General features: G+C 38.5%; 1 protein-coding gene across 1 annotated transcript in view; it reads left to right on the top strand.

The window, feature by feature from the left end:
• SORCS3 (sortilin related VPS10 domain containing receptor 3) overlaps positions 1-16,023 on the top strand; it is a 261,834-nt gene that overhangs the window by 190,781 nt on the left and 55,030 nt on the right. The window contains exons 8-12 of the mRNA XM_015867276.2: positions 6,163-6,252; positions 8,940-9,119; positions 10,962-11,108; positions 11,783-11,885; positions 15,874-15,950. Coding sequence (XP_015722762.1) covers positions 6,163-6,252; positions 8,940-9,119; positions 10,962-11,108; positions 11,783-11,885; positions 15,874-15,950 — 597 coding nt within the window. The remainder of the gene's footprint in view (positions 1-6,162; positions 6,253-8,939; positions 9,120-10,961; positions 11,109-11,782; positions 11,886-15,873; positions 15,951-16,023) is intronic.

Consider the following 16,023-nt stretch of genomic DNA (forward strand, 5'->3'; position numbering starts at 1 on the left):
ATTTCTCTTTAAGATTTCATAGTGTAGAAGAAGTTCATAATTATTGTATAAGCTACATGTACCTCATAGGAAAACAACGTAGGATGAGATGTAATGGCTTTAAGTTGTGCCAGGGGAGGTTCAGGTTGGATATTAAGAAAAACTTCTCAGAAATAGTGGTGATGCATTGGAACAGGCTGCCCAAGGAGGTGGTAGAGTCACCGTCCCTGGAGATGCTCAAGAAAAGCATAAATGCTACACTGAGTGACAGGATTTAGTGGTTTGGCAGTCGGACTGTAGATAATCTTAGTGTTTTTTCCAACCATAATAATTCCATGGTTCTGTTTTAAGCTTAGCTCAGATAAATAGTTTATTACTAATACTGCTTCTAGCTATGGTTATTTAGAAAAATTGAGTAGTATGACATGAGTGTATGTTTCAGGTTTATGAAGTATTTAGAGCTGGGCTGAATGATCATGCTTTGAATCAAATCGTAGGTGAGTAGATGTTGATCACCAGCCACAGCTGAGAAAGTATTAATTCATATGGATACCCAACTTCAGCTCTTGAGCTGTCAATTTAATAACTTAAGTAGGACTTTTTTTTGTTGTTCACCTCTAGTGAAATGGGATAGAAGAGGAGAAATTAAACTTTGATTTCCTGGTCTGAAGCCTTCTCATTATTTTCATAGAAGCTAAATGCACCACGTTCAAATATATCTTTCTTTCCTCAATTTTTTAACTAGGAGCCAAAGGTCTTAACAGAAATCAATCAGTGCAATTTATTTTTAACTTCAGCCTGCTTAGTTCTGATTGATTTTTATCTTTGCGATCGATGGCGGAGGGAATGGCTTGACGGGACAATGGAGCACTCTCCAACTTGTAGGGTTTGGTCTTTGAGTCTTTTATTGAAGAAATCATTAAGAGCTTATTATGAAACTAATAGGATGAAGATGTTTAAATGATGAACATGATTACACCTGTTTTACTGGTGAATAATGCCTGCCACAGCTGATCTTCTCTTGCCCCTATTTAAAATGCTGAACATCGCTCCAGTGGGGGAAATTAATCCACACAGACAAAAGAAAGTGCATGCCAGGTGCTAGTTAAAAGCTCTTCTTAAGGCAAGATAGGCGCTGAGGAGTTAGCTACTTTCCTATTCACTTCTGGGTATTTTTCATCAATTTCTTGCACTGTTTCATCTTTGCTGTGCCAAATGTTACTGGATTTGGAACGTGAAGCTGAACATCTGTTGAAATAGTAGATTAGCATTCTTCTTTCCGTATTTATTTATTTACTTCAGTATATTTTCTTTCTCTGGGTTTTTGAGCTGTACTTTTTATCACTCTCTACCCTCCTCCCATCTTATATGATTTATCATCAGTGTCTGCAGCTGGAGGTGTAAAGGATTACCATGGCAGACTCATGTTTCCTCTGAAATCCCTCAGGAGATTGAATGTGTAGAATTATTCACCTCTCTTAAGTTGGTTACTGAGTGGGTAGTGTACGTTTGCAGCTCTAATTTGGCTTTTACTTTGTATAGTTGTGCATGTTTCCTGCAGGAGTTGCTTTTAAAATTATTCCAGTATTTTCACTAAAGACTGTTTTCATTCTATCATGAGCCATCACAGCTCTAATGGGAGAGGGACATGAATGAATGGGTACGGGGCCAATATAATTAATACTGCTTTGTCTTAACAAAAGTTTGCTGATGAGTCTGACACTCTTATGTGTGGCATGTGTTAAAAGCCTGCCAAATCTACTGGGCAGCTTGAGTGTGCTTACCTAAAGATGCATTAGTACAGTAGTATTTCTACAGCATGGAGCTCTATCTTCTCACACTCAGGTCATTGTGTGTTGCCTTGATGACTGCACAAAAGGTAGGATGCTAATGAAAAGCAGGGAGATATTTTAGGCTAGATTGTACCTATCACAGTGTGGCTTATGTATGGCAGTGGGTAAGCTCAGCACACAGAAACATCTGGAAGATGATTAGTCCTGGCCATGATGACTAGTCAAGAAAGAAGACTGTTACTTGGGGCTCATTCAGGTGTTGATTTCTCTGTATCCTCTGAATCTGTTGTGACTGGTTCTGGCTCTGAAACAACCAAAATTGTTTGCTAAGGAACAAATCTACTTGTCATAACTCTTCCATACTTTAATCCTCAAATTGATTTAGGAGATTTTATGCCTGCAAGAAGGAGAAAAGGTAACTAATAGTAAAACAGTAAGAAGAGATGCCTGGGCACCCTGTGCAGGTGAAGAGCACAGATCAAGGATTCCATTACAATTTTGATACATCATTTCTCATATTTTAATTTCTACCAACTTATTTTATGTTACTGGGAAGGAGAGAACTCTACAAGCCAACATAGATGTTTCATCATCTGAGAAATGTATTGGAAATAACATCCAAAGAGCAACTGTCAGCATGGAAGTTTAAAATTTGGTTCTGTAATCGACTGAGTTGCTATTTACTATAGTTGATGTGGGAGGAAAATTACAGGAATTACAAATGTCTAAACATGTTTAATGATTGTTGGTTGAACTGTGCTATTACCAATTCTCTTTTCATATGAACATTATCAACAATGCAAAAAAATAAAATAGATGTCCTGTTACAATGACTGTGCAGGGCAAGTGATTGTTTTCCTCATAAACTACTCAAGCATATAAAGTATATAGAGAAGAGTTCTCTGTTGTCTTCTTCTGAGCTAGCTGTACGCTGTAAATGTTTCATGACAAGACTGTGCCTCTGACATGTAGTATGTGTGCGTCTACATCAGTACACACACATTAATCCTTTCTATGATTTCTTTGAGCAGCAGGAAGAAAATGTAGTCTTGCTGAGCCCAGAGTCATTTTAGAGATCTAGTTGTTCCACGCTGGTTACAGCGATACTTGTCTTATACTGGAAGCCAGGAAGATAAGAATGAAGCTCACTGGGCTGCATTCATTTTTCTGACATCATTTTGGGTGTCTTCATGTTATTTAACCTCCTTATAACTCATTCCACTTGCCTTCCTAACTTTTTAAAATGATATGTTTTTTCATTAGATAAAATCCAAATCTACTTTTAAAGAACCATAACAACGTTTCTAAGTATGTCTCAGAAATTATAGAGATGAATGGATTCTGTGACATATTTTTTACTCTTCTGGAGTCTTGTGAACACACTTCTGTTTTCTTCTGTGTTTAATGTACTGTCTTTTGCAGATCGGGGTGGATGATGATCTGGTGTATCTTAAAGAGTCTCCTAAAGAGAAACTTCTCATGTTTCTCTTAGGTGACAACTAATGTGAGACCAGCCTTTCATCTTGTAACAAAACATGCAAGTATTAAAAAAGAATTAGTAGATTGGGAAAGAGGGAAGGAAGAAGGAAGAACATGGGTTAGGAAAGACAAATGTGTTTAATGGCAAACATGTTTGTCCAAAGGAATATTTTCCACTGACCAGAAGCCAATTAAACACATAAAGTAGAAATCCAGAAAAACAGATTAACCAGTCATTAGCAAAGGAAAAGGAAAAAGACAAACCCAGCTAATTCTGTACAGAACATGACAGATGAGCTCACAGCAAATAATTCAGTGACATTCATCAAATGTAAACTAAGAGGAGGCATTAGAGGGGATAACACTATCATAATCTCTGGGATTTACAATGCCTGAGATTTTGCTCATAGGAAAAGTTCATCAAAATAAATTAAGTTGGTCCTTCCAAAATTCATTTTCTACCAGAATGCTTGCCAAAGTTTTATTGAAGGCTTTTTTTTTTTTTTTTTTTTTTTTTTTTTTTTTTTTTTTTTTGGAACAGTTATAACCCTGGATGTAAATCATGCAAAGATGAAGTCTTGGCTGAGATAATCTTCATGCAACTCCTGCCAATAGAATTTGTGGGTGGCTTCCTATTAACTGGCTCAGAAAGATCACAGACCACAAAGATTTTTACTTCTAAACCTTTGTCAAGGTGACCTTATTGCTAGGTAGAGTGTTGAAAGAGAGTGCATCTGATCTACAGTGAATGTGAATGGTGTTTGAATCCTAAAGTTTCTGCCTTAAAGTGAATCAAATAGCATATGCTTGCAGTAGTATAAAACACTTTAACTATGTAATTGGTGTGGCAGGTTTGGAATAGAACCTGCTTTTGGCGCAGAGCTGGAGGAATCTGATCTCCCCTTGATCTTGGATCGTGGGCTGTTCCCTATGTTGATTAATCATTATAGCATCCTGGTGAAGTACGTAAACATTCTTATCTGTATCTTAAAGCAGAATCAAAGCCTATGTTGCAGTCCATCAGAAGAGGTAGATACTGAGTACAAGGACCTAGCCAAGTAGTCATAGGACAAATTAATTCCAGTCTTTACTCTGTTAGATACACTGAGCTGGAACTGAAATCACGAGAACTGTAAAATGAGTTGATGTTGCACAGTTATCTCACTTGGGAATGTGGGTCTTCCTCTGGAGGTCAGAAATACTCCCGAGATAATAGGGGATATTGAAATATTCCTTGTGCTGTTTACATAGAATCACCTAGAAGTGAGGGATACTTTGTGCAATGTATTTACAGTTGTTAGAGAGATACAGTTACTGCAAATATGAGTTCTATCCTCTAAGTTGTACTGAGTGTGTATCAACTGCTTTGTCTCTTCTTTGCTATGAGAACTTGATTTTGATGTGGTAAAACTAGATGGGAAAGATTTCCTTTCAAATGACACTTAGAGCCCTTTTACCATCTTCACACCTGGAGGGCAGAGCCCACAGATGTGGCTGTGCCCTCTACCCACAGTGAGCATCAAATGACATTTCTCTCTCTGTTTCTGGCTTGTTTTGACATTACAGGCAAATTGCTTTTCACTTTCATTTGTCTCACCTTGGTTTTAGCTATATGTTGTCTGTAGTTTCAGTTCACTATGATATGGGCTTTTTTCCCTGGCTTCATATGTGGTATATGGCATAATGATTGTTTTTTTATGTTTTATTTGTTATTTTGGGAGCAATAAATGTGACTGTAATAATATTACAAGTAAGAATGGCAAACAGAGAGAAGGAGAAATCTCTGTGTGTACAGCCTATCCTATTACTGAACCTTATTTTCTTTACAGTTCTTCCAGCTGTTAATAGAAAAACCTTATCTTGAGTTGATTAGGTACCAAATTTCATGACCAGTGACAGCGTCCTTCAAATGACAACTTCTCTAGGGAAGAATGCTGCTATCTAGAGGTGATATTGTTACTGAGAACATAATTGATGCTATAGAAATATTCCACGTTAGCTCATTCTGAAATATAACTATCAGACAAGAAGGAGTATATCTAGAAAAGAATCTTGGACCTTTGTTAGCTTTATTGGAAACCATAAAAGCCAACAAGTGCATATAATAAATGCTTTGTGGTATTGTTCTTTCTCAAAAACTACAAGCTTGCCAGAACAGCAGGATATAGAAAGCTCACCAGTGTAAACCTTATTGTAGTGAGATCTGAAATGATGCCAAAAAACACCCCTGACAAGAGTAAAGGACTAGTGACAAGTTCAAAATCCCATATATTGCACATTATCAGAGCCAGATTTCATTGATGTGTGGCATTTGTATGCAGTCTTTGCACCTCATCCATTCCATAATACCACAGACTTGGACATCTATTAGTTTCCCTCACAGTCTCATTCAGGGATGATATGATTTCAGAGAAACTAGTTTTATAGGGACAGAGAGCATCTAAGAGCTTAGCTCCAGCTTTCTATGAGAACACTGCATTTACTGTTTGTATTAAATAGTGCTTGTGTTCAGCTCTCATATTAGTCACTGCAAATGATTGTTGGAAGACAAATGGAGAGAACTTAAATTGCTTAGCAAACCATGTGATAAAAACCAGGTCATTTTCCTTCTTCCACACAAGACCTTAAGCTTCACACTTTTTACTTTTTTGTGAGATACCTAATATTGAAGTCATGCTGGAACTGAAGCATAAGAGATAAGCTGTGCCATTGTACTTTCCATTTTAAGTAATAATTGTCCAACCCTCCCAAGTCTGGGATTTCTTTGATGGAATTATACAGAGGCTTTCAAGGACAGCTGTGCAGGTCATAGAAAAGATACCTGAAAAAAATAGTTGTTAAACCCTCTTACAGGTGTCAGCATAGGGTGTCTTGCAAGAGCCATCACTCACTTTCTTTGATGTTTCCACAGGTGACAGCTGGTGGAAGAGCAAATTACTATGTGTCATACAGACGGGAGCCTTTTGCACAGATTAAATTGCCCAAATACTCTCTTCCTAAGGTGAGTGCACCATTTATGAACACAAGCAAATAATACCTTTAATAGCATAGCCTGCCCAATGGTGAAACATCTCAGTGGAGTTCCTCTCTGGGGAACTACATTTGTTGTGCTTCCTGAATGATCTTTCTTAAATATGAAGTTAGGATCTTTATCTGCCTTTGATCAGTAAGTGTTTCAGAAAAAGTGGATTCCTTTTTTCCACTGTAAAGAGCAAATGGGAATGAACAAATACCTCAGAAAATAAACAGGTTGAACCGACTCCTCCTGGACAGATTTGCTGTGAACTGTTTTCCTCAGTCTTGTCTTACTTTCTACTAAAGATTTCTCTGGTAAGCCTTTCCAAAGCACTGGGGGTACTGGAAAATACTTAGGATGCTGAAAACTACTGCAGTCTCCATAATGTGCTCCATTCAGCACAAGGCACAGCAGACCCACTGTCCCCATCAATGTTTGGAAATTGTCAATAAAACATGGAGAAAACGTGACTCCCTTAAAAGTTGTGTCCTAGTGATACTTTGGATGCATAAAAGCACTTTGTGATGCTGCTTATGAGATGACTTGGATGGCAGTGCCTAAGATGAGCAGTTACTGGCAAAGCTGGGAAGGAGGGAAGCTAGCATTTCTCATACAGCTGTGCTGTCTTTCCTCACTTAGGGTTTAGCTATCTACCAGATGGAATGTGTCAAACCTCAGTGAGAACACATCCCTGAAATGATACTCAAATTCCCTAGTGCAGTCCTTACTTAGGGTTGTGCAGAATAGAAGGGACCAATCTTTACACTGCCTTGACTGATACAAGCTTCTGGACAGCTCAGACCATTCCTGCTCTTTGTAAGTGCAGAATGGCTACTGAGACTACTGTCCTATAGGGCTGGTACTGCAGTAATGACCTTCCCTTTTTTTCCATAAGTGAAAATTTTTGTGGGGTAATTCTGAAATTCTTGCAAAGAGTTGAATGGTGCATTGGATATTGCCAGTAATGTATGTTCAGTCTAGCATATATTGGATTCTTGCTTCAACTTGTAGCTGTGAACTTTTACTAGTTGTGAGAAATTTGTATACTGAGCTCCTAGTACTGTACCTTGACTTCTTCACGTTTGGGTTGATGATAGTGATGTTTTGACACCTGCATAGCACAGAAATAGTTTATTTTCTCTGTCCTTCTGCACTATTGTCAAATGTCCGACCACTTTTGAAAACACCGCTGCCTTTTTCAGGTGAAAAGTGGTATTTATGCTTCCAACTTACTGAGTATTGAAAGCAGCTCATTAAAAAGAAGACAAGTGAATGGAGAGAATGAGTGCCCTGTGCCTGGTCTGACTGATGTCATAGGTTGCCAGCCTGCTATGAAATGTGTTTTTTTTTTTTGGTGGCCCTGGTTTGTAACAGGTGCTTAGGAAAAAATACAGATTGTTTTTGTTATTCAAAAATCAAAACTAGTTTTAAGCAAGATTTCATGGCAAAGTCATTTAGCCATGTAAAAGAAGCTTCTTTATCTTTCTGTTCGTTGTCAGGAAACTTTTGCTGTACAGTAATAATTCTCCTATTGGTTGTACATTAGTGAGTTCTGTCTGAGTTGTGCATTTGTGTGGCTGGTAATGAAGTAATGCAATATTTCCACCGCAACTGACCAAAACAGATTGAAGTCATTGAGAAATTTGCTTTATTTTCATGCTGCTAGACTAGGTTATGTATGTGTTTAGTCTTCAAGAAATCAGAACTGTTGTGCAAGAGGCAAATATTAATGAGGGCATCCTGGGAAAATTTTGAATGGATTGATAAATGAAGACACACATAGCTGTTGTGCTTCTGATTCTAGTGGATCCAATGTTAGTTCATTCAACAAGGATGGCAGGGATGAAGTGTTTCAGTACTCTTCACTACACATGTTTTGAACTTGCTTTAAGGAAATATTAAGGAAACATGCTGTCAAATCTTTGATATTAAAACTAAATAGAAAAAGTTTCTAGTGGAGCACTTAAAACAGGCTGCCCAGAGAGGTGGTGGATGCCCTGTCCTTGCAGACACCCAAGGTCAGGCTTGAGGGGCTCTGAGCACCTGATGGAGCTGTAGTTGTCCCTATTCACTGCAGGGCAGTTGGACCAGATGGCCTTTAACGGTCCCTTTCAACTCAAACAATTCTGTGATTCTAAAATATTGTCAGACCATGTCTCCATCACTGACAGGAATACAGTGAAGGTTGGTGGGTGGTCTGGTGGCTTGGTAGTCTCTTCTTTTTAATTGTTATTATTTTTTGCAACTAATTATTTTCCTGTTGGAAACGAAGTCTGTTAGGTAAGCACATGGATGGAAATCGTCACTGATTTAGCTACAGTGAATCTACTGCCTATGCGAGAACTCCTGGCTCCAAGACTGTGAATCTTCCATGAATGTTAAAACTCACTTTCAAATTTATAAATAAAAAATGAAGCTGGATGAAATTCCTTGAAGCTACCAAAAATGCAGAAAGCAAAAACCCTTTGCCCAGCTGGTGGTCTTTAAAAAAAGAATGCAGAAAAGTTGCAGTGGTGATAATTTATTGACTTCCTTTAACAGAAAATTGTTTAGCATACCTATAATTCATGCTCCATCTTCATTCTTCCATAAGTCATGATAATTACTACATGTTCCAAAGGGCAAAGAAATATAGAGGTCCTAGTAATAGACCTTTTTTCTTCTTTTAACAGGACATGCATATTATCAGCACAGCTGAGAATCAGGTGTTTGCAGCTGTCCAAGAGTGGAACCAGAATGATACATACAACCTGTATGTTTCAGACACCCGAGGGATTTATTTCACTCTGGCCTTGGAAAATGTGAAAAGCAGTAGAGGACTGGAGGGGAATGTCATGATTGACCTTTATGAGGTATGTAGTAAAGGTCATCCTACAAGAACTACAACCATTCAGGCAAGTGTAAATCGCTTACCATATTTCCAAGATCTTCATTTGTTTTGAAATCAGCCCAGAGGCACTTACTGAATTTGATGTTGAGCTTATTCATGTGGGAATAGATGCAGAGTGTTCAGCTATGAGGATAATAATTGTTGTGGGTTTTTTTCATTTTTTTTTTTTTTTTTCTTTTTGTTGTTGTTTTTTGGGGTTTTTTTTTGTTTTTTTGTTTTTTTGTTTTTTTCCAAGTCAGTGTCTAGTTATGCTCTGTGACATTTCCAAAAGGGAAAACTTGTTATCCCCTTTCATCCTAACCTAGATGTCTAGAGAAGGTCTAGAAATACAGGTGCTCTCCTTGGATAGCAAAAGACATATGGTCACAGGCAGGAAATATAAATTCCACCCTTGTAAGCACTGATCAGTTCATGAATTGTAGGACAAAGCTTACAGGTGTCGTTTGTTTAGAGATAACAAAGAAATAATGTTTATTATAATGTTTACTCTTAGTTATCTTCTGTTCACATTCTCTTGCTAGGCCTTTCAGCCATGGCCAAGAACAGTCCATTCGAAGTAGTTACTCCAGATAGTTGTTTAGTCAAAGCATCCTGGCTTTGGTGGTTTTATCTTACTGGCTGAAAGATCTGCTGAGATTCAGAGCTCAGTGCTCTGGCAGCAAGAAACAGTAATATTAAGTTACTGGTAATATTAATAGTGGTTGCATACTAACTTGAGAAAGTTTTACTATAACACTGAGAAATATGTTTCCAGGTTTACATATAAGTCAGGGTTATGTAAGAATTTATTTCAGCCAGAATAATGCCAGTTTAACAACATCATTAATTCATTTATAAAAATCCAATTGGTTTAAGGCAGTGAGGAAAATCTCACAGGTAACACATGGATCAATACAAAGGACAGGCTTTACATTTTATTCTTGCTTACTTAAATATGTTTTTCTGCCTTTTAAAAAAGATGTACTTCTGTATTGTGATGAGCCAGATGAAGTAAACATGTATTATCTCCTATTCCTGAGCAAAGTCAGTACTCTCCACATGTGTACTATTCTTTATTGATAAATGACAAAGGAGATTTTCATGGTGTCTTTCCAAGGGTAGTGTCACTCAAAGGCCTTTAGAACTAGAAGGATTTGCATCTTGGCTTTTGCCAGGAAGTTCCAGATTTGCAGCAAGATCCTGCTTCCTGTCTCACTTTCAGAGCTGTGCAGCAGAGACCAAACTGAGCATGAAATGTGCTTGGGAACATATTGGCAGGACTGTTTTCTGTTGGAATTGGTTCTGCTGACAAAAATCAAAACATTTGGAACAACTGGGTTGATTTTGACAGAATTTGTGAATGGGGAAACATTGAGTTTGCAAAACATCAGTGTTTAGATATATTCCGGTTTTCCATCTTTTCTGTTAAAAAGAAAAAAAGAAAAAAACCCAAACAAACAGATTCCATCTGCTTCTGGTGTGACCTGCCTTCCGTGGCACAGAAATCTGATGAGGGAGTGAAGTGGACCACATCCCAAGTAGCCCACAGCTACTTAGGGAAATATGTAAGTGGGCTGTTTGATAGGGATTTGCTTTATGAACACACTTGTCTTTTTCTTAAAGAGAGAGGAATGGCACAAGGTACTTTCAACTGTGTAGGAAGGATCAAGGTGTACTTGTAATGTCATTCACAATCTTCTAAGGCTGGACTGAGATAGCTTTATTGCTTTTGCATAGATCTTTTGCTGCTGAGAGTGCTCAGATGGGCCTTTCCATTGGCCTGATCTTCCGATGTATTTTTTTCATCTCTCTCCATTTTTCCTAGGTAGCAGGGATCAAAGGCATATTTCTGGCTAACAAAAAAATAGATGACCAAGTCAAGACATTCATTACCTACAACAAGGGCAGAGACTGGCGTCTGCTGAAGGCACCAGACACCAATCTGAGAGGCGATCCTGTAGTCTGCCAACTGGTGAGTGACAGACCTTTTCAAAGAACAGCTGACTCCTTTTGAGCTTTTTACATAAGTCACTGGGTTTAAAAAGCTTCAAATGAAGTGGGGTAGGAGGGATTCTTGCCTGCCACAGAAGTGCAGAGTCAGGGGCTCTGCAGTGGGGCACAGTTTACAGATGATAACTTTAGGTTGAATTCACAACATAGTTCATCAACATTCAGTGAACGGTTATTTTACTGTAGACTGTAGCCCCCTTGTTTCGAAGGAGTAGTGTTTTACTGATGACTTCTGTGTGTTTTCCTCTTGATTTGCTAGATGTTTAGAGAGTTCCCTTAAGTATATTTGCCTTAAATTCTGTGAAGCTATCCAAATTGAAAATTTTCACCATCTTGCTTCACATTTTTTATGGAACTTAAATTAGAATAAGAAAGTTTCTAGTGGAAATATTAGTGCTCTAGATCAGATTGATGGTACAAACAAATGCAGGTATCATATGCTCATTTCTGCTTCATGCTCTCAGCTGCTTCTGTGGTGCTTATTCAGAAAATGAACATATACTTGTAACAGGGCTAAGAGTAGAGGGGTCATTTTCAGGAGGACTGGAGCATCTGTCTGCAGTCAACAAGGGTTCCTCTGTTATTTGACTTGCTGAATACTGAAACTTCTGCCTTTTGTTTGTTTTCTGTCAACAGCCCTTTTGTTCATTGCACTTGCATCTGCAACTCTCAGAGAATCCATATACTTCAGGAAGTATTTCCAGTAAGGAGACAGCCCCTGGGCTGATGGTGGCAGCAGGTAAGAATTTCTGTGCTTCTCAATGCTTACACGTGTTTACTTGGGAGTCTGAGTGTGTTTTGAGATGTTTGGTGTTGGTGTAAGTTTTTAGCGCTGTTTCAGGTAGTGCTTAAGCTATTTCAGATCAACTCCTACCTGCTGTGGACTAGGAGAGGACAGGTGACCCCTTACTTCAATAAAAGTGTAATATCTGACAGGTATTTGTTGCTGTGCAAGAACCCTTATGCAGGTCTAAGCCTAAATCTTTGTGTGATCATTACCAATTGTCATGATTAACTCCTCTGACTTGACTACCTTACATTCACTATTGTAGTTATACTCATTTACTGAAGTTAACTGTGAATGGGAACAGGGCTGAAGTTAACTATGAGTGAGAACTTAGGGCTACCAACAAGTTCCACCTGTTGAGCAACAAGCACAGAGTGGTCTCCAAAGCCTGTTGGGTGAAGCCTGGCCTTCATGAATGCCTGTCTTGTGTGTGGCAGCTGTTTTTTATGTGGTGTTGATCCAAGACTGGCAGCATTTCATCGGCACTTCATGGGTCATTGTTGTTGTGTGTCATTCTGCAAAATGGTGTTTTAATGACAATCTGCTACATTGCTTGAACAGTGATAATGGCTGACCCACTGTAATTAATCTGACAACTATCATGGGCGCTTTTGTCCTCTATTGCTTGCATACAGTGTCCACCCTAATCAGGTTAATCTCAGCCATGCTCAGAGCTCCCACAGGTAACAGGGTAGTTGCTAGTTAATTAGTTTGTTACCTTATTTACTAGGGTAAAAAATGCTCTCTAAGTGGCTGTTGCTATTGAAAACTGGCTTCTGAAGCAGGCAGGCTGTCCTACCTTTTCTCAGGGAGGTTCCTTTGTCAGTTTGAATATACTTAAGTAACTTAACTGTTCTTTCCAAGGCTCATTTTAACTTGATTTCTTTGTCACTGTATCTCATTTGTCCTGTTCAGCCCTTCAGTGGCTTGCAATTCTGTCATTTTAGCATACTGCCTGTATGAATTTACATTGTTTCTTACAGCCATTTCCCTTCACCAGTTCTTTTGTACTTCCACGTGTCTGCTGGACTAAGCCAGAACCTAAAAGACAGGTTCCCTTCATGGCATTTATAGCTCCACAAGGGAAATACTGTGTGATTTCCAGTTCACTGATCCAGGCCAAACAGGGCGAGATAATTTGGTTTAAACCTCCAGATCTTCTTATGCTTAACCAAGTGGAGTCATCACTCCTGGAAGACCACACTTGCTAGATGGATGCATAGGACTCACAATACTGTGATTACAGACTTAGTTTTCTTTAGCCATGAAGGAAGCAAATAGAGGAAGTTGGACAGTGAGATTCTTGGTATTGGTCAATATTGTTAGTAAATGCAGTTCTTTTCAAGCTGATAGTAGGTAGGATTAATGCTTTCCCAGTCTAACAGTTAACCTTTAAGAGGCAGAATATAATTTCTGCCTTACTGTTTTGTACAATAAAGAACTTTAACCAGTTGGAAATATACACATCTGTGTCCACAAACTAGTTTCACAATAACAACAATGTATCACTATGTTAGCAAGTATGTTCCAGAATAAGCACTGCTCAAACTCTCTGTTAAGCAATGTCTTACTATTTGAATTACAATGGTGCATTGCCAACAATGATGGGAAAGTCATACAGAGTTTAGATTATTGCAGAAGGAAGAATTATGTTTTAATATCTAATTCTACAGCTGCCAAATCCCCTTCACTTGTCTGGGAATCAGATATGTTTTGTAAGGTTTGAATTCATATAAATGAATGAAGCTAGATGGAAAGAATGAAGAAAAGTATGGAAAAGCTTTACATGCACACCAAAAAAAGAGAGAGAGAGAGAGAAATGGCATCAGCAGAGCCTCACCATGTTACTCTTTTCCTGCCACAATTGGGAAATCCCTTTTTGGAATGTTCATCTTCCAGTTTTAATATTTAAAAGATCGCTGTACAAAATTTACACTTTTCTGTTTAAGCCAGCAGGTAATTCTTGATAACTTCCAGTCATGATAATACACTGGGCTAAAGATACCTTTGAACTACTGTAGATTTGTTCTTGTTAACCTGGATGTCCCTAAAGACTAACCTTTTATATGATTTTTCATGGTAGAGTTTTCTAGTACCTTCATCTACAATAGTTTATTATTCTTGCTGGTGTCACAGAGGGAAGATTAGGTAGGTGGGCAACGTTTCATTTTCTGTATCATGAGCACTAATAGAAAAGTCATTCTTGAATTACCCTCCCTCCCAGAGCTAGAAGTTTCATTTTTGGAAATATTGTTGTCGCAACAATAGAGCTAGTTGGAATCCATGATGCTGCTGGGAATGCATCAACCCACATCTGGGTTTTAATTTCTCATTTTCCAGCATTAAATGTCAGAAATTCAATTAACATTTTCATTAGGGTGTTTTTATTATGCTCTTGTCGATGCTACAGATGTGATGTTGCAGTGCCACCTCTCCCTTTGCTGTTTTTGAGGAAAAAATATTAGTCTTCCCTTCCTTTCATTGAAATCACAATTGTTGTAAAACCAGTCTTTCTTGGAAGGTGTTTGAGTGGCTCAGTGTTGGAAAGAATTATGGGTTTGACCACAGTCTTATAACTGTTGGCTCTTCTGACTGGGAGACTTTCTGGTAGAGTGTGTCAGTGCTTCATCTGCCTGCTTACTGTGGGACAGGTTTTCATATAATCAGAATCACACCTAGCACTGACAGAAGATGTTGTTTACAGGCTGTCAGGAAAAACATGGTGACTGTGCTAGCTTTTCTGTTAACCATTGGGTGCTTTGGGAAGCAGGGAGATCTGAGCGAACTAACTTAGAACAGGCCCATGCTCATTGTTTGGTGAACCCTACTGCTTGTAGACAGTTTAATTCTGGAAACAGAACCAAGAGGCTCACCTCAGGGTAATGTGGGGTAAGTGAATGAGGTTTGTTCAGACCATTTGCAAGTTTTTCAGCTATTGGACATCACTTGTGGTACTTTCAGATGATGCTCAAAATTCTAGAGTGCTGAGGATTTAGTACAAATTCATTATGTACTCTGCATTAAGATGTATCACTGTGAGAGATGGGGTTCTGTCTGCCATCTTGTATGATGAACCTTTGAAAAAATCTGTTTTAAGCTCTGAGATGGCATCTCCAAATGACATTTTGCTGGGCTGTGTAGACAGTTCAGGCCGATGTTTGAACTTCGCATTACTTTGATATGTGGCATATCCATTCCCTAACACATGGTGAAGGCACATTTCACTCTATAAAACTGTTTGCAGAATGCTCCATCATAATGGAAATTACAAGATTAAAATTAAGAACCCTACAATTTGTTAGGTCAATGAGAATGGTCAGTATTACCTAGAATGGTGCTCAGCCTGGTCTCTATCTCTGCTAATTTATTTTGACCCAACATAGTTCCCTGCAGTGCTTCTGTCCCTGGCTGAGTCTCAGACTTAAACAATCAATATTTCTTTTAAAGAGAACTGATATTTCATTACATCCCAGTCCTCATTAATCACAAACCATCAACAGACTTAGGAAGAAGCTTTGCTTGTTTAACTGCAGGTTCTGAGATTCATTAAGTTTTTAAGCATTATAACAAAATCTCAAATGGGCTTCCTAGCCCCATAATCGTGAACTTCAGTGGGGGCCTGTTTTTCACCTTTAAACTCAGTTGTGTAAGTAACTTCCCTTTGGATTCTGTCCTTTACACAAGAAGGGGAGAGAGACAGATGTGATTTCATTATGCATGATGAAGACTGGCAGATTACAGAGATCCAACTTGCTAGCCAGAGTACAGAGATGAAAAGTTCATGGAAAAATGTATGTGCAGTGGAATATCTGGTAGCCAGGATCTTTAGCCACTATTGGGCCACTGCTCCAATTTACACGCACCAAATGTGTATGTGATTTCATATGCAGTTTTGTGTTCATCCACACAAGAATTTCTAACATTATTGCCTGTTTTGCAGGCAATATTGGCTCTGAGCTTTCCTACACTGATGTTGGCATGTTCATCTCTTCTGACGGTGGGAATTCCTGGAGACAGGTATGATTTGCAGAGAGATGGATAGAATAGAGACTTTTGTTATTCTTTCTCTTCTTAGTCTTTCTTTTTCAGT

Source organism: Coturnix japonica, chromosome 6 (assembly GCF_001577835.2).
Source record: "Coturnix japonica isolate 7356 chromosome 6, Coturnix japonica 2.1, whole genome shotgun sequence".
NCBI lineage: Eukaryota > Metazoa > Chordata > Aves > Galliformes > Phasianidae > Coturnix > Coturnix japonica.